Consider the following 23888-nt stretch of genomic DNA (forward strand, 5'->3'; position numbering starts at 1 on the left):
GGAGACAGAAATCTTTAATAAATAAATAAATAACAGCAGAAAAAAAGATGATGCTCGATTATTAACTGAGATTTGGATAGTATCAATATAGTTATGTTTCTTAACCTCATTTTTAAAATATCAGTGTATTTGTGCTTGTATGGACATTTTGTGTGTTTGTGTGAATTTATATGCATGCATGTTTGTATTATATGTGTATATGTATGTGTGTGTAGGTAGGTACATACTGTATGTTCATGTATCTTCACATCTCCATTAACCAGAGGAAAGATGCAAGAATGTTTATTCTAGGGTGGATGAGTGTCCTGTTCTGAAATACTCAATGTACAGTGAGTGCTGGCTCACGTTATCAGTCAGAATCTTATCAGACTCATAGTGCTAAGCTTTGAGAACAAGTGTCTTCCTGGAATACAGGCCTGTTTTCTACAGTAGGCAGATTCGTTAGCATGAGGGCTGTTGAATAAACCCACAATTTTACTTATGTATATTCCTTAACCAGGCATTAATAAAACATTTTGCTATTGGAGGTCTCTAATTTTTTTCACTCTGTGTTTATGACATTATTCATAAAAATTAATTACTTTTGTTATATTAATTTTATTAAAATGATTTTAATCTTTTTTTATAATTTTCTTTTTGACTTTTTTTTTTTTTTTAGGATGGACGTTTGAAGCCAGGAGATCAACTTGTCTCAGTAAACAAGGAATCTATGATTGGTGTATCATTTGAAGAAGCAAAAAGCATAATTACCAGAGCCAAGTTGAGGTAACAATTCCATCCATATGATAGGATGAGTCATTTAGCATATACATCAAAAGGTGTTGATTGAGAATACTGTAAAGAAAGGTTTTTTACTCTACTGGAAACAATATCTTTGAATTTGCTTGTATTTGTTGCATATCCACAAAGTGATTTCTTTTCATCGTAGGTCAGAATCTCCTTGGCAGATAGCATTTATCAGACAAAAATCTTACAGTGGCCATCCAGGAAATGTTTGCTGTCCATCCCCATTACAAGCTTCAGAAGACTGTGGACCTCAAACCTCAGCATTTAATCTTCTTTCCCCTCCCCCCGAAGCATTAGTTCCAAAGACTTCATCCACTCCCAAGACTCAGAACCCCATTTTACCTTCTTTTAAAGAAATTCAGGTACTCTTAAATTTCAGCTTAATATTCAGTCCATAAAGCATTTATGTTTTTTATGTTGATTTAGTCAACATAGAATTGTAATTTCATTAATAATGCTTATTAATAAGTTAGTATTTCCTTGAAAGACTTTTTCCCTTCTTAGGTTTTTATGATGCAAAAACATAGATTTTTTTAAGACAATGTATCCTTTCTTTAAAAAATTAATAAAGCATCAACATACAACTAGACAGCACTTCTGCCTAACTGTGTATAGGTACTCTGGGGGAGGGGGCGTTTGTGTATGTGTGTGTGTTCAGTCCCTAGTTTCTTCCATACGTACTGGGGTTAATCCAGACTATCTCATCTATAGTGTTTCTCTCACCCCCACATGTGTGTCCTATGAAATAGTTCACCTCACTTATTTGATTTCTATAAAATAGAGAATTTTTATATCCACATTAATATAATTGCTTTCAATCTGCTACATTGCCCTATTAAATCACAATTCTAAAGTAGACTTTAGATTCTTTAAATTTGTGTTCAGAGTAAAATAAAACAAGAATCAGGTATACTTTGAGTCAATAGGCTAAGTTTTGTTCCAGGTATATGGTAATCAGAGAGCCTGGTTTCTATGAGTCCTTAGACTGCATCTTTTGAAAGGCAAGGGACACGGCATTCTGTTCTGTTATCTTAGACACTGCACAGATAAAATCATTATTACTTTCAACTCTGAAATGCTTTCTTTGAAGATAAACATACCAAATATTAGGAGCTTCATACTTTTTGTAATATTGCTTTGATCTCTTTAAACCTTCTATTAATGTTAACATGAGCATCTAGTTTAGTTTTTGATCTACTTTAGAAAATAAAACGTCGTCTCCCTCATTTTCTTTCACAGACAAAACATGGATACAATAAAACAGAACATACTCCAATTACTTCTTTGGACAACAGCCCTACAGACGCATCCAGTTCAGGTAAAGTTCCATTTAATTCCTGTAATTTTGTTCTTCAATTATCCTTTCTCAATGATGAATTCATAGTATGACTTTCAATAGACTTTAAAGAAGGGTATATTATGCTTTTCTTCCTTCAGTGAATAAAAGAGCTAAATGAATGGATTATTTGGTGCTTCCTGTTAAATTTTTGCTTTCGCTGGAAATTTATTTGAACATAGAGTTGAAATTTTAGAAGTGCATTATAATAATTAATACATTTTAAGAAGTACATTATAATAAATGTCTGTAAAGTTGCAATAGTTAGATTGTTATAATTAAATAATGAAAGGCTTCTATAGCCAATATGCAATTTATTGCCCTTTACTGAAGTACTCATGAGATATAACACTTCACCACTGAAAACACAATATAGATGGGACAGAACTGAAAAAATGCTTGATTTTTTATGTTTGTTTTGGAAGATACTGTGTGGATATAAATTAGAAACGACAGCAATACTGACTTTGATATTGTTTTGAATCACCCTAAAGTGACTTAGTGATATTTTAAAAATAAAATAAAATGAAAATTGTCTAAGCTGCACATAGGAAAGGATTTTTATCAAACCATAAAGATCTTATTGTCTCAAATATCAAGAAAAATAATTCTTACACCAAAATTATCTCTTAAAATTAAAGAAGACAATTTATTAACTATATTCAATATAACTAAAAGGATAGTTACATGTTGCTAAATTATAATTCAAAGTGCAACCCACATGTATGTAAGGTGGAGACTGCTTGTTTGTTTCCTGGCTGCTCAGACTCAAAATAATCACACAGAAACTACCTTAATTAAAATACTGTTTGGCCTATTAGCTCAGGGTTTTTGTACCTAACTCTTACATCTTAAATTTGCCCATTCTATTATTCTGTGGAGCAACACAAGGTTGTGACTTACTGGATAAAGTTCCGGAGTCTGTTTCCTTTGGCAACTACATAGCATCTCTCTGACTCCTTTCTTTTCTCTTCTTGTAATTCCTGCCTTGCTCTCTTCTACCCTGCCATTGGCCCAAGCAGCTTCTTTATTCATTAACCAATATGCAGAACTTCCCATACCATTTCTCCTTTCCTGTACAAATAAAAAGGTTTTAATTTAACATAGTAAAATTACATATATAAAACAGGTATTAATTAAGAATTACAGATACAGTTATAATATTTATATTTATTTTATCTTTTATCATAAGCAAGGAAAGCTATAATTATAACTATTTATTCTTTAACTCCACCAAAGACCCAGAAGGTTAAAATATTACTTAAGTTAACAGGAAGTGCATTGTAAGCAACTTGCAAAACTCTAAAATTGACAGAGACATCTTTCTGCCTGGACAGTCACCCAAAGTCCTTATGTAATTTCAGGGCATCTATCTTCAGCCTACAGGCCCATAGTATCTGGCAGACTTTTTTATGAAGCAGGAAAATTTAAAGACAGTTCCATTTATATTGGCAGTTTGTCAGTCACTTTTTTCTGTCTCCTGCAGAACGTCTGGCAGACTCTTTCATGAAGCAGGAACCCAGAAGGACTGTCTCACCTTCTTTTGGCAAGTTCAGCAATCATTTTTCTGTGGGTCCTGCATGTCCTGTTTATACAGCATACCATCAAGCAGTCCAGAAAACAGCAGTTTCTTGCCCAAATGGCTAACAAACTCCAAATGGCTTCAAACTTATGAGTTTGAAGTTATTGGTGCTGTCAGATGCAGATGTGTCTCATTGTCATGAAAAGTCCTAAGTTCTTAAAACATTTTAAATGCCTTATTCTGTAGGTCTTTGAAAGATTTGAAGAATACCTATCCATCTGAAATATATCTCTGTTCATCTAGAAAACCTAATTAACATGACTATATTCTTCACTATTAAGGATGACTATCTATTCACTTATATTTTTTAATTATACATCACATTTTTAAATGAGCTGCACAAATACAATATCCTAATCAAGAGCAGAAATATACATATAACAAAATTGACCTTAAATTTTTATCAATAAACCAAGATCCATACCAATGCAAAGTATTTATATCTATATCATATTCCCCTCTAAATGTAAACAAACATTTATAAGCAGTATTTGGGAATTTGGGAGTATTTTTTGTTGTTGTTGTTGTGTAAAGTATTTTTGGAGGTTATGGAGGATTTTGGGGGTCTTGGTCCCTAAAACCACATTAATCTTGAAAAAAAAATTCATTGGTTTTCATTCTCTGTGGAAACAATAGCAGAACGTCTTTTCCAAAGTTACACATTCTTAGACCCAAATTTTCCAGTCAAGATACCTTTAAAATATATATAATAATCTATATATATATAATATATAGATAGATATATATATTATTATAGATATAGGTTTAGCTTAGCAGCCTGTACAATTCAATTCCCTGTATAGAGAGACATTGAATTGTGCAGTGGGCATGACTAAGACCAACACCACAGCCCTGCCTTTTGGCTCCGCCTAGTCCAACATGGCAGAGGCATGTTTATTGCCTGAGAGCCATGCAACCACCCCAGCTACAGGGTCACAGTGGATCTCTGTCACTATTAAGCAATTTGTAACATGCTGTTAACAGATTCCATTTAAGTTATAGGCCTCCTGAAAGAGCCAGGGCTGTTTGTACTGTTAGCACTAACCAGGATGCCCCCGCCCAAGAAGCCACACAGGCTTTGCTGCCAATGCTGAATCAGGAAGACCTCTCTTAAAGGAGCCATGGTGGCCCCTGCTCATTGCCAGCAAACAGACCATCTGAAAAAAAAAAAAGTGGCTTCTAAGAAACTGTGCTAAACTCCATTTTTTGTGTCTAGATTTCTTTTCAAGTTCTCTCAGGTTTTATGTGGATGTAGCTGCCCACATTGGGCACCAATTTGTAAGGCTCATTTGTTTCCAGTTGCCCAGACCCCAAATAATCACATAAAAACTGTATTAATTAAAACACTGCTCAGCCTGCTAGCTCAGGCTTTTTAACTCTTCATACCTTAAATTAGCCTATTCCTGTTATTCTGTGTACCACCACAAGGTTGTGGCTTATTGGGTAAAGTTCCAGCATCTGTCTCTTTCGGCAACTACATGGCATCTCTCTGACTCTGCCTTCTTTTCTCCTCTCTCACTCTCTTCTTGAAATTTCTGCCCTGCTCTTATTACCCTGTCATAGGCCCAAGCAGATTCTTTATTCATTAACCAATAAAAAGAACACATAACAAAAGGACTTCCCATACCACATTATTAATTTTAATGCCACTATTTTTGCTAAGAATTGCAAAATAAAGAGAACTAGTTTAGATTAAGTTGCTACTGCAACATGGACAAATTGTATAGCTTAGTAGAAGAACACATGCTTACCAGGCATGAACATTTGTATTCAATCCCCAGCACACAAAAAAAGAAAAACAGTCACCACGAGACAGAGTTTCCGGGGATTTATGCTCTATTCAACGTATGTTTCCTCTGATCGGGAGAAGTATCTTCCAGTGGGTTAGTAATTTTTAGCCAAAATTATATACCTTTTAATTACTACAATTTAGTGATTCCTGGAAATACTATTAATTAGTATTTCTGTCATGTAATTAACATCCAGTCTCTTGATACACTGTTTTTATTTTAAATTGAGAATTCATCTGGAAAGAAGAGGATAGATGAATAAAGCAGATAATCCAAGATGCTGGGTCGGTCAGAGTTGCTCAGTGGTGAAAGTCAGGGCTCTTTATTCCTTGATTATATTGTAAATTATCTATCATGTATGTAGTAAATTTCCAATTTTTAAAGTGACCAAGCTAATTAGTCCCTTTAGCCATTTGTTCAGTGTACATTACCTAGTTAACAATAAGCACAGCACAGCAGGAATTCCAGAGAGATTTAGGATCTCTGTGAGTTACTTAATATTACTGTAAAATAATTGATGAGGTTAACGTCCTCATCACTCAAATAAAAAAAAACATTAAAATGTACATGTATTTTTTCATAGATTTATACATGCACATGGATTTTGTATGGTACACAATAATGTAAAGACATTTACAAAGTAGACTAAGGAGAGAGTGAGCAAGCAGCTCCGATACAATCAGTAGAAATAGCCAGTGCACTGCATGTTGTACAGGAAAACACAGGAGCAGCCTGAGAAATCCTAAACCTTGATCCTGATTTCTTAGCTCCATGACCATTAGATGGTTGCAGTAAGAAGTTACAGACTAAAGGTCACACATGTCAAGTGCTTAGCATTGTAACTGGTACATGGTATATTTTCAGCAATATTTTTATTGTTAATCATATTGCAGAAACATAAGCTAACATGTAGCTCAGATAGGTCTCCAGAGAAAGAGCATGGTTTTAGAGCAGAAGTGAGGGCTTCTTCCTGGAGAGTCAATTTTATGTCTTTCCCTCTACCTCCAAAACCAGGCTACAGCAACGAGCTCATCATACCATACAAAAAAAAATTAAGACACCTCAGCTTCTCAAAACTCAAGCATTATCCTCGTCTTAAAGGAAACAGGCAGAAGACATTAATCTTAATTTAAGAATGTGTCATGAACAAAAGCATAGAGCTCAGATCAGTGAGGGGCCACAGTCCCTAAGAGACAGTGCTGATGAGAGCACAGATCTTTCCGTTGTAAAGTGAAATTTGTACCAATGGCTATAAGAATAACTGTTTGAATTTGGAATAGGAAAGTAGTTACTAAGAAATGTATTTAAGTAAGTCATTTATAAAATTAAAATATTAAAACATTAACAGACTTTTTCTAGGATAGAATTAGCATTAACTCAGATCCACGTTTACATTTCTGCATAAATGCAGTAGGCAAGATTTACTGGGTGGGGTTTTACACAATGCAGGGAGGGGAACCCTCAAAATTGTCTCCAGATAACTTGCATATGTTGTGGTTTCTCTGCGTGTAAGTACATAAGCATAGAGTTCCCGTATTAGGTCCTTAACTATCATCTTCTAGACTCCTTTAGTCAGTTGGTATTCGCATTAGTTAGTTTTCTCATTAGTGAACCAAATACTTGACAGAGGCAACCAAAAGGCAAGATTATTTGGGGTCACAGTTTCAGAGGGAAGAGTCTGCCCATTATGGTGGGAAAGGCATGGCTAAGAGACCCCATGACTGTGGGAGCGTGAGGCAAAGCTCCTCACATGGTTACCGTCCCAGGCTGCAGAGAAAGCCAGATTCAGAAGTGAATATAAACCATTAAAGACACACATAGCCCTCTCCACAAACTAGGTCCCACAAAGCTTCTCTAACTTCCGTAACCTCCCCACATAACCAACAGCTAAGGACCAACTATTCAGATTTTGAGCCCACAGGGATCCTTCACATTCAAACCAATGCAGTATTTATTGTAAAAATGTGAACAAGTTTTAATATTAACCTCAACAAAAATAAACATAAGATAGCTCTTCTCTGTTTCCATCTCAGAATTATTTGCAAGTATAAAATTCGTTAGAATACTTTTAAGATCAGCATTATACATGAAGATAACTTAAGATTATCTGTCCATTACGTAAGTTAGCTCAAGAATTCAGAATTGTTCACTATGGCACTGGGTTGACTAATAGACAGTTTCTGAGTGAACTGCAGATAAACGAAGCCCTTCCTCGGGGAATAAGAAAGGGCGCCATTAAGTGAGCATTGGGACAAGGCTTAATTCCTTTGCACTCAGCCTTCTAAAACTCAAATAAAACTAATGGGGAAAAATAACCTTCTAAAGTTTTTTGTAACATTTAAAACTTAGTTTTATAGTGTTGGTCATACTCTTACAGAGCATTTCCTTTCTTCTCATCCAAAATAGAACAGAAGCAGAGGGCACCCAGAGAGGAGCAAATGGGAGGTTGAGACAGGGATAGAGTCATTGGAATTGAGGTCTGAGGGACATTATGCTTTAAACAATTCTGAGTTGTCAACACGCTCTGGTGTGCATGCGCCTCTTCAAGACTTAGCCTGGAAGTCAGTACGGAGAGGAAGGTAGGCTGAAGAAATGAGCTCTTGGCAAGGTACGGTGCTTGCTGTGGAGCCAAGCCTTGGGGTAGTTTCGTATTATCTCCCTTTCCTCATTGCACAGTGTCTCTTCTCAGGTTTTGTAGTTGTTTCTATGCCTTCACTGATTTTTGTCTTTACCGTCCTTGACAAATATCAGTTGGAGTCTTTCTACTTTGATGAAAACTGTGGAGTCACTAGAGATAAAGACCATAGCATTGTCGCTGCCGGGATGTACAACCTGGGTCAATTTCTTGGTTTGGTGTGGGGGGTGCCTAGGGGAAAATAGAGCTGATTTGTTATTTCTGCCTCTTGCCATACCAGATTTTCAGTTAGCTGTAGGCAAACAGTCAAACTGTGTCTTGTGTATGTGGCTATCATGTGTGTCCACTTTTCTCTCCTCTGCCCATTGCTTTAACATTTTTACATACTTAACTTGAACAGAGTCTTTTAAGCCCAGTTAGACTTGTACTGAAACTATGGATAGGTTAGCATGAGTTGACTAGATGTTAGGGACCCTTAATTGTGGGTTAGGCATCAGTTTGAAAACAGATCTCAAGATGCATCCTTAAAGTTGAGAAACAGAGTTTCCTTCCCTCTTTTTGCTCTTCCATGCCATTTCAGCCCATAGTAATCTTCTCTACCACACTGGCAGTTTGCTACATAGTTTCTTTTAATACTTCAAAATAGGGATTTGATATTTTATTTTAACCTCATGGCCAGCAATTAGATGTCATGACAACAAAAGAATCTTTCTTGCTTTTAGCAGAATTGTAAAAATTCTGTCACACTAGAGTCAACCCTTCCCAAGGTTTAATCCCATTTGGAACTAAAAGTCAGTGACAATTTTTTTTATATCTACTCTTAACACCTATAAGCTATATTAAAGATTTTGCATAGAATGTTGAGGATGTGTTAAAGGTTTAGAGGAAGACTCTTTATTTTCATATGTGCTTCTTATGTTCTTAAGAAAGAGAATGCAAATCACTCTGTACTTAGAGACAGATGCTCTGAGAAATTAAAAAAAATTAAAACACTGCATAAAGATGTGACATTTCAAAAAGTTTTTTCTCTTCCTCTTGTTTCTATGTAGAACTAGTAAAATACCATTTAAGAGTGTATTTAGAACAGTGACAACTTAGATAGGAAGGATTGACATAAATTGTAGAAATTTGTCTTTAAAACTGTGGCATATTAAATCGTTCTCAAGGGCTGGCCTCTGGTGGCATCTAACTTTCCATTCTGGCAAACAGGAAAAAGCATATCTGCATAATTAAGCCGCATTGAAAACATGCAGGGAAATGGATGAGGAGAGCATTTTGTTTAACTCTGTAAAAGTCCACGTTTACTGCTAGAAACTCAGTTTTTCTGTAAAGTGGAACAGGATTTTTTTTTAGCTCAGAAAGTTGCATGTCCACTTCATCCTTCAGTGCATAAGTGTTAGAAGTTGCACTTAGCGTTTTTCCAGACTATTTCCACAGCGGTACTCTCTTTTCCAGTCAAGGAAATATCATGGTCTTTCTGACTCTAATATTATTTCCCTTGCTTGAACAGGGAGGCTTTTACCTTCCAGCTACCATGGCATTGAGGTGAGCATCATAATGGTTAGGACTCTGTCTTTAGGCTAATGTTTCCATGGGACTTCATAATGCAGAATTTACCATGCTGCATAGCATATCTTTTAACACTCAAGTAAAGCTGATTTATATGAAACATTCTAGACTTACAGGGGAAAAATTCATAAAAACAAAAGTAAGACCTGCCAACTGTTTAACCAGAATTATCTTTGAACAGCAGGAGCCCAGAACACAGCTTGTCAAATGAAAAGTTCTGTTCCTATTAGATCTCCAATTAATGTGCACCCTGTTGTCTCCTAGATGTTGCTCCTGCCTGGACTGATGATGATTCTGGACCACAAGGAAAGAAGATTTCCCTAAATCCTTCTGTTCGCCTGAAGGCAGAGAAACTGGAAATGGTAAATCCCTTAAAATTTCGTTTTCTTCACAAGACAGCAGGAAAGAGCTGCCTCGTTCTTGGAGAGGAGAATGTTGTGGAGCCATTGGTTTCTTGAATTAGCTTATTCAATTAGATGAGTGACAGCTTGAGTTTCAATTATTTAATAACATTGAAGTTTGGAAGTTCATAGTAGTTCACTAGTGTAAAGTACAAATAAAGCCTTTGATTCTAATCTGACATGCAAATTAGTTTCTCTTAGGCTAGGATGATAGCTCACTGCATGGTAAATGTGCTTGCCATCTAAACATCTGAGTTCAGTCCCTTAGAACTCACATTTTAAAAAGCCAGGCTTGTGGAGAAGTACAGATAAGCAGGTCCCTGGAGTCCACTGGCCAGGGAGTTGTATTAGTTGGCTTTTATGGCAACTTGACACAGCTGAAGTCATCTGGGAAGGATTCCCACTTGCAAACAAACAAAGCACAAATGCCATCCTCAGGTTGGCTTGTAGGCAAGTATGTCGGGTATTTTCTTGATTAATTATTGATGTGGGTGGGTCCAGCCTACAGTGGGTACTGCCAACCCTTGACAAGTTGGTCCTGGGTTGTATAAGAAAGCAGGCTGAGAAAGCCATGGTTAGCAAGCCAGGAAGCAGACCCGTCCATGGCCTCTGCTTCATTTCCTGCCTCCAGGTTCTGACTGGAGGTCCTGGCCTGACTCCCTCTAGTTTTGACCAGAGATTTGTAAGTTGAAATACTGCTTTCTTCCTCGAGTTGCTTTGGTCGTGGTGCTGACCACAGAAATAGAACCCCCAGCTAGGATGCCAGCTTAGCCTACATGGCAAGCTCCACGCCAATGAGACACCCTGTCTCAAAAAACAAGGTGGAAAGGGGTTGAGGAATAGCAGTCAATATTCTCCTCTGGTGTTCATACAGAGATGTGTGCCCATATATATGTACCCCCCGCACCCACACACAAAATATATGATATATTGCAAGCTGTCACTGAAATTATAACCAAGTTTAGTAGCCTTCATATACAGTAGCAGTAAGTGCAACGAATTAATGCAACATTGTTCATTATTTTAAAAACTAAAGGATTATTAAATTGTAAAAAAGAAAGTAGTCAGGTCCAAATGGAATTTAAAGAGATGATGGCAATGCACTAACGTACTAACAAATATCCCTAAGAAGAGGAAAGCATTGAGAACATCATTACAAGTAACAGAAGATGATTAAGACAAAAGTAAATTAATTAATTAATTAATAAAAAAGGTGACAAGTGCTTTAAAATTGATGGGGTTTCTGAGGAGCTGAAAAAAAAAAAACTGTACCACATTTGGATACAGTGCTGGAATTCAACACCCTCTGTTGTCCTGTGAGATTAGATGCTGACTTTCATGTTTGTAGAAGAAAATGAAATTGAATAGCTAGAACAAACACATTGTAATTAGAATAAACATCATAATTATTTTCATCTTTCTACCTTTGCTTGGTTCCAAGTAGTGCCTTTCTCACCACCAGTTTAAATCTTCCTATTGTTTAAATGATGATCAAATCTATCTCTTTTCCCAGAATTTTCTGACTATGTTTGCTTACACAAACACTGCCATATTTTAATATTCGTTAGCTGTAACCATCGTGCTGTACTGCCTTATATTCCCTCTCTGTGTTCTATTGATTAGATTGAATATTTCTATATCCTTAAGCCCAGGTTTTTTTTGTTGTTTGTTTGGTTGGTTGGTTTTGTTTTGTAAAGCCAAGGATAAGCAGGCTACAATCCACAGCCCCAGATAAGCTAGGTAACAAGGAGGACCCTAAGAGGGATACATGGATTGTCCTTGGAAGGGGAAATAGATGAGATCTCCTGAGTAAACTGGGGAAAGGATGTGGAGTAATGGGAGCATTCCTTACTGCTGGTGGGAATGCAAACTTGTATAGCCACTTTGGAAACTAATACGGCAGTTTCTCAGAAAATTGGGAATCAATCTACCTCAGCATCTATTCTTAGATGGGGGTCATCTAGGTTGTTTCCAGGTTATTGCAAATGTCCTTTTGGTATGATTGAGCATTCTTTGGGTATATGCCCATGTAGTCTGAGGTTTTTGTCCTGCCCAGTTCTCACAATCGTTAAGTTCCAAAGAAAATCACACTGAGGTCTATATTAATGGTAAACCGATTGGCCCATTAGCTCAGGCTTCTTATTAACTCTTATAATGCATATTATTAGCCCATTATTCTTATCTATGTTAGCCACATGGCTCAATACCTTTTTCAGCGGGGCAGGTCATACCTTCCTTCTTCTGTGTCTGGGGTAACACTGCCAACCAGGAGTTCTTTCTTCCCAGAATTGTATTCTCATTGACCTGCCTCTACTTCCTGTCTGGTTGTCCCACCTATACTTCCTGCCTGGCTACTGGCCAATCAGCGTTTATTTAAAACATAATTGACAGAATACAGATCATTGCCCCACACCATGCCCAAGAGTCGAATAGCTGGGTGCTGAGGTAGATTGATTCCCAATTTTCTGAGAAACTGCCGTATTAGTTTCCAAAGTGGCTATACAACTTTGCATTCCCACCAGCAATAAGAAATGCTCCCATTACTCCACATCCTCTCCAACATAAGTTGTCATCAGTGTTTTTGATCTTGGCCATTCTTACAGGTGTAAGATGGAATCTCAGAGTTGTTTTGATTTGCATTTCCCTGATGACTAAGGCTATTGAGCAAGTCCTTAAATGCCTTTTGGCCATTTGAGATTTTTCTGTTGAGAATTCTCTGTTTAGATCTATACCCCCATTTTTAATTGAATTGTTTGGGTTTGTTGATGTCTAGTTTCTTGGATTCTTCATATATTTTGGAGATCAGCCCTCTGTCAGATAATGTGGGAGTGGTAAAGATTGTTTCCCATTCTGTAGGCTGCCGTTTTGTCTTATTAACCATGTCTTTTGCCTTACAGAAGTCTTTATATACAGATAACTTTTAAACATTACATAGAGCAAAGCTTAATTTGTAAAAAAAAATGTTTAATAAATGTAAGTTTATACACAGGCATCATATTCAGAGGAAAAAACCTGAAAAAACCACATAAACTGGTAATAGTTATTGTACCCAGAGCAGTGGGTCCCAACATCAGGAGAATAGTTTTCTTTCTCAGAGGACATTGGGCAATATCTACTGTGTTGGTTGTCAGTAGTGCAAACCAAATCCAGATTCCCAACCAGTACTAAAACTTATATCTGAAAACACTATGTCCTAAAATTTAAATAATATTTCTAACAACTTGTATGTCAAATTTTGATAGCAAACATGCAAAATATGTCTCATTTTCTGGTAACTAGAAGAATTCAAATTAACAACATATTTCTGATATTGTCACAAATCTTCATTTGTGAAAACAACAAATTCTGTTCTGTTCAGAATGTAAGAAGCTAAGATTGTTTATATTTTGCTGGCATGTGTAAAAGAGTAATCATAGTTCTCATAGTTGAAGAACAATAGAGGACAGTAGAGTGGACACTATGTCCGTGGCTCATCACCATCTCTTTTTAAAAATTAATTTATGTATTTATCTATTTTGGTTTTAGAAGACAGAGTTTCTTTGTGAAACAGCCCTAGCTGTCATGGAACTAGCTCTTGTCGAACAGGCTGGCCTCAAACTCACAGAGATCCTTCTGTCTCTGCCTCCCGAGTGCTGGGAATAAAGGCATGCATCATCACCTCCTCTTATATGCATATGCAGTGGAAAAATTTATATGCATCTATAAAAGAAGAGATGTATAGTGTTTTATAATAAAAATCTTGATATAATTATAAATGTCTATCAATCAGAGAATGGATAATAAAATATATTCATTCAAGGCAATACAACAAAAAAAGTGAATTATGTATGTAGGTAATACTAAGCAATTGCAAAATAATTAAGTTAAGATAAAATTAAAAATTTGTAGTTATCCTTTTAGGTTATATTATTTATATAAAATTCTAAGTACACACATTCAAGTGGACATTAATTAGGGAACATGTACCTGGATACTAAGTAATAATAAAGAATGGGCAAGAGGAATGTGCTGACTTTAGGGTAGCATTTACTGTGATGATTGATAGATGAAGCTTTCGACCCAATCTGTAGTTATTTCTTGAAAATATGTATGTACTTTAAATAAATATCATTGAATATTTTAAGATAACCAATACATAGGTATTCTTTGATTTCTCTTTAAAAAATATTTATAACTTGTTCAAGATGAAAAGACATACACATACACAAATGCTAAAAATCTTTCTTGATGTTATATTAACAGTAATTCTGGCTTTGTTATGGTAGATGAATGGTTCTAGACGAACCTTCAAAACACTTTAAGAATCTTTCCTGATACTCGACCTTCTTTCTGTTTCTTTCCACTGCGCCTAGTCAAATTGTGTGTTTGCCTCTAAGATAAACAAATGCTTTCCTTGATAGTGGGCACTCTATACACCTGCATTAAATAAAACCATGTGCTTACTAAAACTATTTGCATGTTCTCACCCTAAAGACCGTATGATTTTTGAGGCTAGAGACTATGTTGTTTGTTGATACCGTTGCACAGAATCGCGTGCCTGACAAACAGCACCAACAAGTCTGGTTAAAGGCCTTGAACATATTCCAAATGAGAAGACATTTGACAAGCATAATTACCTTTTTTTTTGTTGTTGTTTTTGTTTTTGTTTTTCGAGACAGGGTTTCTCACATAATTACCTTTAATAACTTTTGTTTAGATTTAATTTAACTGACACAGTATGTACTCTTGCTAAAATCCAATGATAGGGCACCCAGTCAGTTCTTATGCATTCAAATTAGTTTGAGATATATATATATACTAGAGAATCCCAAATAGCAGTGGTTTCCTTTGGAAACAATGTTCTTACCATAAAGAAGTTCAGAAGATAATAACCAGGGAGAAGCACAGAGACTCCCAATGTCAAGGACCGACATTTCAGCCTTTCAGATAAGGCTGCCTGTTTCACCATCATCGTGGAGGTGCCTGGTGAGTTAGGGTGCCTGATTACTTCTTTCTTTTTCCCCTTTTCTTAAGGCAAAGGGGAGAACCACTTCCTCTGCTTTTGATAGGAGTTTTCCTGCATGCTCTCCAGCACTTCCCCATTGGCTAGCACATAGCCCCAGGACCTCATCAAAGTGAGCTGCAAATGTCTTTTAACTGGAAGTTATGCTTGATTCTATCTAAGGCTAAAGATCATAGGAAGGGCAGGAGAGTACAAGTGGAAGTGTCTACTTTTTTTTAAATTGTAAAGACAGAAGTTACTTTACCCCAAGAGAAATCAGGTCATCATCAGGTCAGCCTGCTGGAGAAATAAGTGTTAGGGAAACCTTTCCTTTATTTTCTTTGGAGTTATGTGTAGCCCTAAACCAGCCAAAATTAAGAATATTTTCCATTTAACACAATTCTATCAACTTCAGTTCTAGTCTCAAGATAGCAACCAAATGCTTTTCATGTTTTTTTAATGTTATCTATAAATTTGACTTCAGTAAAAATTTTCTGTTATTTTTCTTTTGCAAAATCACATAGACTAGAAAATATTTATTTTTTCTGGACTTGCTGTCATGTTTGTAAATATGGCATTTGCCAGGATATTTGCTGTGGGGGTGGGAGGCAGCAGGCTCAGGAAGGTAATCGTTTATAGGGAGTTAACCTACAGTCAACAAACTTTCCAAGGGGTCTGATTCTGGTCACAGTTCCCCAGGGGTGATTTGATTTTCCACTACATTGTAAAATATAGTTCTAGTGAAATGTTTTACCCTTTGGAGGTTTGAAAATTGCTTCACGTAGTCTATTTCCTTCCAGGCTCTCAATTACCTCGGTATTCAGCCAACAAAGGAACAACATGAAGCCCTGAGACAGCAAGTCCAGGCCGACTCAAAGGGGACAGTATCTTTTGGAGGTAATGCCTTCTGTGCATCATGCTGTATTCTCACAGATAGTCAGTGGAAGTTACTGTGACCTGTTTTCCTGAAGACAGCTTGCTCCTCAGAGGGAGAATGAAAACTCACATCATGCTATTGCAGATTCCTTAATAGGTACATTAAAACGAGCCACTGATGCCAACCTGGCTGGGTCAGCAAGAGAGACCTTTATCAGGCCCCTTCAGCGCTAAATATCATTAGTCAATCACATTTTTTTGCATGTTTTATTTACTGCTTTAATAATAACAAAAGAAATTAGTACAAAATACACAAATTTTAATTTCACTAAATACTTCTACTTTTTTTTTTCAGATAGTGGAATAGGATGTTTTTGTTGCATAGAGTAGTTATTCTTAGAGATGGCATAATGCACCAAGATTTCCATTCTTGGCATATTGATGGTTTCTCAGTAGCTCTTATTACAAATCTGTATTTATTGACATTTTTATAAACCTGAATTTATACTTTCAAAATCTAGCAAATTTTCTTTTTTAATAGGATAACCCCTACAATGGTTTGGAATTTTGATATCTATCACTAAATTATGAACCAAAAACTATATCCCATTTGTCTATTTTACTACTTGAATGTAATGGTTACTTTCTTTCTAGCACTTTTTCTATAGCACATATAATAATTGCTACATTGTATCATTTTAAAACATCTCTGATGAAATAAAGAAGTTCACTTTTTATATTTGAAATGAGGAAAAACAGATATTTGGGGTTCCATCTCCTCTTGCAAATCATCCCCCAAATAGTAGTAACAGCAAACAGAAATATACATACCACTACAACAAACAAACCCCCACCACACACACACACACACACACACACACACACACACACACACAATTTATAAGGACAGAGATGGGTGCAGAGAGTGCAGTACCTACATTAGTGTGCGAGGCAGGAGAATCCCAGGCATCTGAAGAAGGAGGGCTCACAGGCAGGGCAAGCTAGTATAGAGTACCACTGTCACTTTAGGCTGGTTGATGCTACATATTGAAATCAGAGTTCTTAGACATGCTAATACATTTATTCATGCTAGCTTTTCCCTTTCTCAAGCAGTGTAGCACCTATTATTTCCTTAATCTTCCAGGGGGAATGGTACTTACTTCATTAATAAATTAAACCAGAGATATTGTGGAGCTATACTTACTAGCAGCAGGGGAATTTGGAGTTGTCTGTGGTGAGTCATTGCTCAAAACGTGTACCCCGATGCTCAGTGACATTTGCATCCATGTTTATAATCTTAGCAGGGGATTTAAGGCATGTCTCTCAAGAACCTATACAAAAAGGCCAGCAGACCACCAGACTGTTTTTCTGATAATAAAATAATCTTTCCAGTTGACAAGGCTTGCTATGCACACATAATTTCCAGCCAATTTCTTAGTGCCTTATTGTTAAACATAAACTCAAAAGTCAAAGATTTCTGGACATTTGATAAGATCACATAAAATATGGAACCCGAAAGTATCAGGTGAACAGAAAAAAAAGGAAACAGAAATGGTAAGAGCAGAAGATAATGTTAGATAAACTAATTAATACCCTTAAAAAGATGAGAAAAGATAATTCACCCGTGAAGTAAGAACATAAATTTGTAAAGTGAAAACAGAGAACATTTATTTGACACTACAGTGTAACAGCTCCAATTAAAACTTACTGTGGATACGTAAATGAGCAGACCATCCCAGTGTATCTAAGTTATGGGCTGTTCTGATGCTCAGTTTGCCAGTTGACCTCAGTAAGTTTAAGATTTGCTCCTCTGTAGACTAGGGGATCTGCCTCAGAGGACGAAGGAATGGGGTCAGGATGGTCTCTAAGCACATACAATTGTTGTATAGACTCGCTGTTGCTGTTAATATGAACCCTTTGATTCTTTCTTTCTGAAAAGCTGTGTCATAATATTGCCTATTTTTCCAGAGAGCATTGTATGCATAATGTGAGAATTAGAGAATTAGATGTCTGTGATATGTGTTTGCCTTGTTGTTTCTTAACTGAATTATGTGACCAAAGCTAATTGAAGGAGAGAAAAAATGGCTTCTCTATTATTTGAGTTTATATTTTCCTGTCACTTTGACCAGTACAATTTTAGGATAATTTATGTAGGTTAACTTGAAGCTCATAATTTTAACTTCCCAGAGAAAAAAGAAATACTTTTTTGGATGAAAATAAATGCTATGTTCTTATCAAAATGTGTTAATTTCAGACTTTGTCCAGGTTGCCAGAAATTTGTTTTGCTTGCATTTGGATGAAGTAAATGTTGGTGTCCATGAAATCTCCAGTATCTTGGACTCACAGGTAGAGTATGCTATCTAAGTTTTATGTGTTAATCAAGTGTAGGGTTGAATGTTGTGGGGTCATATAAGTATGACCCTCTCTCCAGTATCCACTGGCTTTTAATTTCTTAAATCATGTGGTTGTATAGACCTGAGCTTGTCTCTAGTACTCACACAGAGGTAGGACTTGAGCACCGCTAATCCCAGTCTCAGTAGGCAGACAGAATTTCTAGGACCTTGCTGGCCTATTGAGCTGGCATGAATACCAGGTTCGATGAGAGACCTGGTCTCTAAAACAATGGTGGAAAATAAATGAGAAATACCTGATATCAGCCTCTTTCTTTATATGCATACACATGTGTGCTCATGTACATGGACACAAGTGCGCACAGGTTCACAAACACAGAACAAATATGTAAAACTATAGGTTAATCAAAAGTAGAAGGTTTTTCTCTCTCCTGCTTTCTCAGGCCCTCGTGCTACATTCCACCCCTCAGTTCAGCGGTATTGACCATCTGCTATGTGGGAAGGCATGCATTATCATTAGCTAGAAACAGAGTCATGCAATTGCCCATCCTAACCTGTCTGGAATCATTGCCTGTAAGTTCATACTCCATTATACATTACAATCTGCACCGTTCCCGTGAGACATAATGGTAAGGACATACATTACTAAACCCAACCTACTCTCCTCCCCATGTGTTCCATTTCAGTCACTAATGACAGTCCCCTACTCAGAAAAGTCGGGGCAACCACACTTGGGCTAGCTCAAACAAAACGAAGTTTTGCTAGCTTTTATGTCCTAGTAAAATATAATTAGGAAGCTTATTAACTTTATTAGTCATTTAATCTACAGAACTTTGAAATTTACATCATCAAATTGTTTAGTTCTTTCTGTTATGGATTGTTGGTATTTACTGTTCAAGGGAAATGTTCAGCCCAAATATACACTGCATGTAATTACATACAGAATTAACCCAGAATGTATTCTTGTTTATGTATATATAACTACTTGTCCTTGTTTCACTATCACCTAGAAACCTATCCTTCTGTGATTTTCCTATTGACTTAAAAGCAAAATTAAGCATATAGTAAAGATGTAACTGTGTGTGTAGCTTCTTTATCCTACTGTCTGTTCTGTTCATTTATTTCTCTTCGCTAGTACGTTATTCTTCAATTACTTAATACTGGGTTTATTGATACTGTTAAGCTAAGAATGTTGTTGTTAGCTTCTTGCTTTTTATTTGAAGTTGATATTTTAGATGATTTTGCCATGATATCAACTATTTGTGGTTCTTACCTTATAGTAATTGCATTGAATTTATAGAATGATTTAGTTATGAACTGAGCATTTCTCTTATTTATATCTTTGTTCTTCTTTTGAAAAGAGAAATAAGTATGACATGCTTCATATACTGCACACACAGGACCATGTCTCCAAAACATGAATCCTTTAAGAACAAACCACGTCTAAGCCATAGCCTGATTGCTTTTAAATAATAGGTCTTATGGACAGGGAGCTTCAATACTGGTATTAGTTATATGTTTCTAGAAATGCAGAGCCTAGCTGCATGACTAGCCTATTGAAAAAAATAAACCTGATCCTCTAAAGATTACTTATGCCACATATGAAATATGCTCAAATATTTCTATCAGGTTAACTACCAAATATGGTATAATTTGTGATATTATTAGAAAAAGAATTTTTATTTTTATCGCTAGATTTAATTTTATATGGCATGAGAATATACTGTTAGACATATACTTTAGATGGGTACAAATATTGAGTATCGTCTTCTCTGCTATACTTTCTTGTGTTTTCTTAACTCAATGGTATATTAACCTAGTGTTTTTTGTTTCCAATAATTATACTTTTTTAAATTTTTTAAAAATATTTATTTATTTATTATGTATATAATATTCTGTCTCTGTGTATGCCTGCAGGCCAGAAGAGGGCACCAGACCTCATTACAGATGGTTGTGAGCCACCATGTGGTTGCTGGGAATTGAACTCAGGACCTTTGGAAGAGCCATCTCTCCAGCCCAATTATACGTTTTGTAACACTTTACAGTTCATCTAATAGAATTCAAATGCAATAGTTTTTAGTGCCTGTAATTGTTCTTTTAAATTTATACACCAATATTTTATACTTAGAAATTGAGCTTTCATTATATATATTAGCTCGTCCATTCTCTATATACCTTGAATGATATCCTGCTACAGCTTTATATTTAAAAGTTTTTATTTTCTATTTAAATTTATAAATAAGAAAATTCCCTTGTCTTTTCCTCTGAAAATTTGCACACTAACCCACCTTTCATAATTATAGAGCTCTAATTGTAGTAGTGCATTTTTTGTTACTATTATGAACTGCCTAAAGCTGGTTAAGTTAAGAAGTTTTTCTAGCTGGCAGCTCTACAGTCACAAAGTTGAAGAGATTGGAGAAGGTCAGTGGATGGACCTGTGGGGAAGGACTGTAGGCAGATGGTATCACAAAGGCAGGAACCCTCATGAGAATAAGTGATCACATTTTGAAAACCAAGAAGCAATTACCTTTCAATAGGCCTCACATCCTGAAAACCCTCCACCTCACCCCTGCACACACAGGACCATGTCTCCAAAACATGAATCCTTTAAGAACAAACCACGTCCAAGCCATAGCCTGATTGCTTTTAAATAATAGGTCTTGTGGACAGGAAGCTTCAATACTGGCATTAGTTATATGTTTCTAGAAATGCAGAGCCTAGCTGCATGACTAGCCTATTGAAAAAAATAAACCTGATCCTCTAAAGATTACTTATGCCACATTTTTGTAACATTTCAAACCACTTTTTAAAAAAATCAATAATTTATTTATCACTGATCATTTTACTCATCACAGTCACCCGAAAACCTAGCTGCTCAGTTGCTGTGAGGAGAGAACCTGGCTATTCGGAATGAAGGCACAGACTTATTACAAAGAATCCTGTGGCATTTAGCAAAACCTGAACTTTAGAGCCCTCTTTCCTTCTGCAGATGCTGGTCTTAAGCGCTTAGCTACCGAACATTCCAGGCAGATGCATCTGTCTCTGACTGCTGAAGAGTTCTCAAGGTTGATACACCCATTTCTCCAGCCAAGGCAATGCTGGTTCATGATGTGCCAGTGATGCAGGGATCTGCGTGAGCATGCAGAGCTTTTTGAGCAGCTGCAAAGTGAGGCACATGCTCTGAATGAGTAATTTGCTTCGTCTTACCAACAGGATTTTAGAGCAGATAAAGAGCGTAGTCAATCTGCAATACTTTGAAAGCAAAAGCCCCATACTGATGGCAGTGGTGCAAAATGCTCTGTGCCAAAATGATTTCCTGTTGAGGCTGTAGATCAAAATGTTGTGCAATAGTCATTATTGATTTATGGAATTCTATTTGTTGCCTTCTGCTCATTATCACACAGAAGATATTGTCAAGTGTGAGCTTTTCTTTTTTCTCCAAATTGAATCCATAATAAGAATGTATTTCCCATCTCAGTCACATGTACAACTAAAGAAGTCTCTCAAGGCACACACTGAATTCTCATTTAATATTATTGAATTCTATTTCATTAAAAATTTCATTTTGCAATTAATGAGGGGATAAAATATCACAATTTTAACAGCACTATAGAAGTCACTGCTTGTTAAGTAGCTCACCAAAAACAAATAAAAATTAAGGTTTTGTTTCATTGGGTGAGTCCCAAACGTGTTTAAATTCAAAAACAGTGGAGTGTCGATTCTGAAACAGTCATTCTGTGGTATATGATGTTGACGATCTATGGAGATGGGGAAATTCCACCATGGCTACCCCCAGCAGCCTTAGTTTCACAATAATTGGGTCAAGTTTATAATTATTTTACATGGGATGCTTGTGTTCTCCTTTTGTGGCTGATGAGATAGTTGATGAATTCAAATGGTCTTTCGTGGCTGGTAAAGATAGCTGATGTTTTTATTCCCCTTTTGTGTGAAAAGCAGAGACAGGAGTTTCAGTCAACTGCAGCACATTAGGATGAAAGGGTCTAGTGATTCCCAGGTCCATCTCCGGGCTGTTGGAATGAGCTTTTGATTTAAATAGAGAAAGAATTGGGTCGTGGCCAGGAGGTATGAGTAATTAAGTAGTCCTGGTCAAGGTGTGAGCCCACCCATCCATACCTGAGCTGAAGCACTGCAAGGTGGTCCTTGGGCATCATCCACTGAGGAGACAGGCTGCTCTAAAAGAATCTGCTTCAGAGAACAGGCTCTGACTGCAGTCAGTTGTTTTCGTCGTGAGATGGTGTGTCCTGTAGGCTCTCTGTTGCCTGGGAGTAAATTTGGTCACTTCTCTCGAGTCTGGCAGTCCCTGGACTGTAAGGCATTTTAAGAAGAAAGGTTAAGAACAGTGACTCGTTTCTGTACCTTCAGCCTTGAAGAAAGATAAAGTGGTTCAGGTAGGTAAAGTCAAGCAGGAATCTGAGCCAAAGTAGAAATAGAATGTAATGGAGTAAAAAAGAAAAGACACATGTTTAAGCCTAAATGTGGGAATATTACCAATGGTTATAGAGTTCTTAATCTCATAGCTAAAAGAATTTTGAAATGGAATTAGAAACTAAGGTCAAGGTTAATCTCAATTGTTGCAAGAGCTGCTTGTTTGTTTCCTGGCTGCCTGGCTGCCCAGACCCCCAAAATAATCACACAGAAATTGTATTAATTAAATCACTGCTTGGCCCATTAGCTCTAGCTTCTTATTGGCTAACTCTTACATCTTAATTTAATCCATTTCTATTAATCCGTGTATCACCACGAGACTGTAGCTTACTGGGAAAAATTCTGGTGTCTGTCTCCTGCAGGGCTACATGGCTTCTCCCTGACTCTACTCTTCTTTCCCCCAGCATTCAGCTTAATTTTCCCCACCTAATTAAGTTCTGCCCTGCTATTGGTCCAAAGCAGTTTCTTTATTCACCAATGATATTCACAGCATACAGAGGGGAATCCCACATCACCTCCCCCTTTCTGTTTAAATGGGAGTGCTGGGATTAAAGGCGTGTGTCACCAGCTACCCAACCCTGTCATGCATCTCATGTGAAATCACCACTCAGAAGTCTCTCAGAGTTCAAAGGCAGTTTCTATTCTCACCTGGACATGGAACTGCTGTTTTGACCTTACAGAGATGGAGTCCATCCTTCTTGCACTTCATGACCAGATCACAGAGTGCATGCCCTCTGACCTGATGGCGGAAGGTCATTGGTTAAATAAAAAGAAACTGCTTGGCTCTCATTGGTTAGAGATAGGTGGGAAGAGTAAACAGAACAGAACGCTGGGAGGAAGAGGAAGTGAGCTCAGACTCCACAGCTCTCCTCTCGGGAGCAGACGCCTCAGAGAGACGCCATGCTCTCAGCTCCCAGGCGGACGCACGCAATGAAGCTCCGACCCAGGATGGACATAGGCTAGAATCCTCCCGGTAAGCTCACCTAGCTGTGCTACATAGAATATTAGAAATGGGCTAGTCCAGGTGCGAGAGTTAGCCTAGAAGAGGCTAGATAGAAATGGGCCAAGCAGTGATTAAAAGAATACAGTGTCCGTGTAATTATTTCAGGGCATAAGCTAGCCGAGCCAGGCGTCT

General features: G+C 36.9%; 1 protein-coding gene across 1 annotated transcript in view; it reads left to right on the forward strand.

Moving 5' to 3' along the window:
* The window catches only part of Stxbp4 (syntaxin binding protein 4), a 161446-nt gene that overhangs the window by 31027 nt on the left and 106531 nt on the right, over positions 1-23888 (forward strand). The window contains exons 5-10 of the mRNA XM_041663812.1: positions 659-765; positions 929-1148; positions 2026-2104; positions 9963-10060; positions 15881-15977; positions 18211-18302. Of these exons, the coding sequence (XP_041519746.1) occupies positions 659-765; positions 929-1148; positions 2026-2104; positions 9963-10060; positions 15881-15977; positions 18211-18302 (693 nt within the window). The remainder of the gene's footprint in view (positions 1-658; positions 766-928; positions 1149-2025; positions 2105-9962; positions 10061-15880; positions 15978-18210; positions 18303-23888) is intronic.

Source organism: Microtus oregoni, unplaced genomic scaffold (genome assembly GCF_018167655.1).
Source record: "Microtus oregoni isolate MIOR12 unplaced genomic scaffold, Mior012 000015F_ref0000493, whole genome shotgun sequence".
NCBI classification, from domain to species: domain Eukaryota; kingdom Metazoa; phylum Chordata; class Mammalia; order Rodentia; family Cricetidae; genus Microtus; species Microtus oregoni.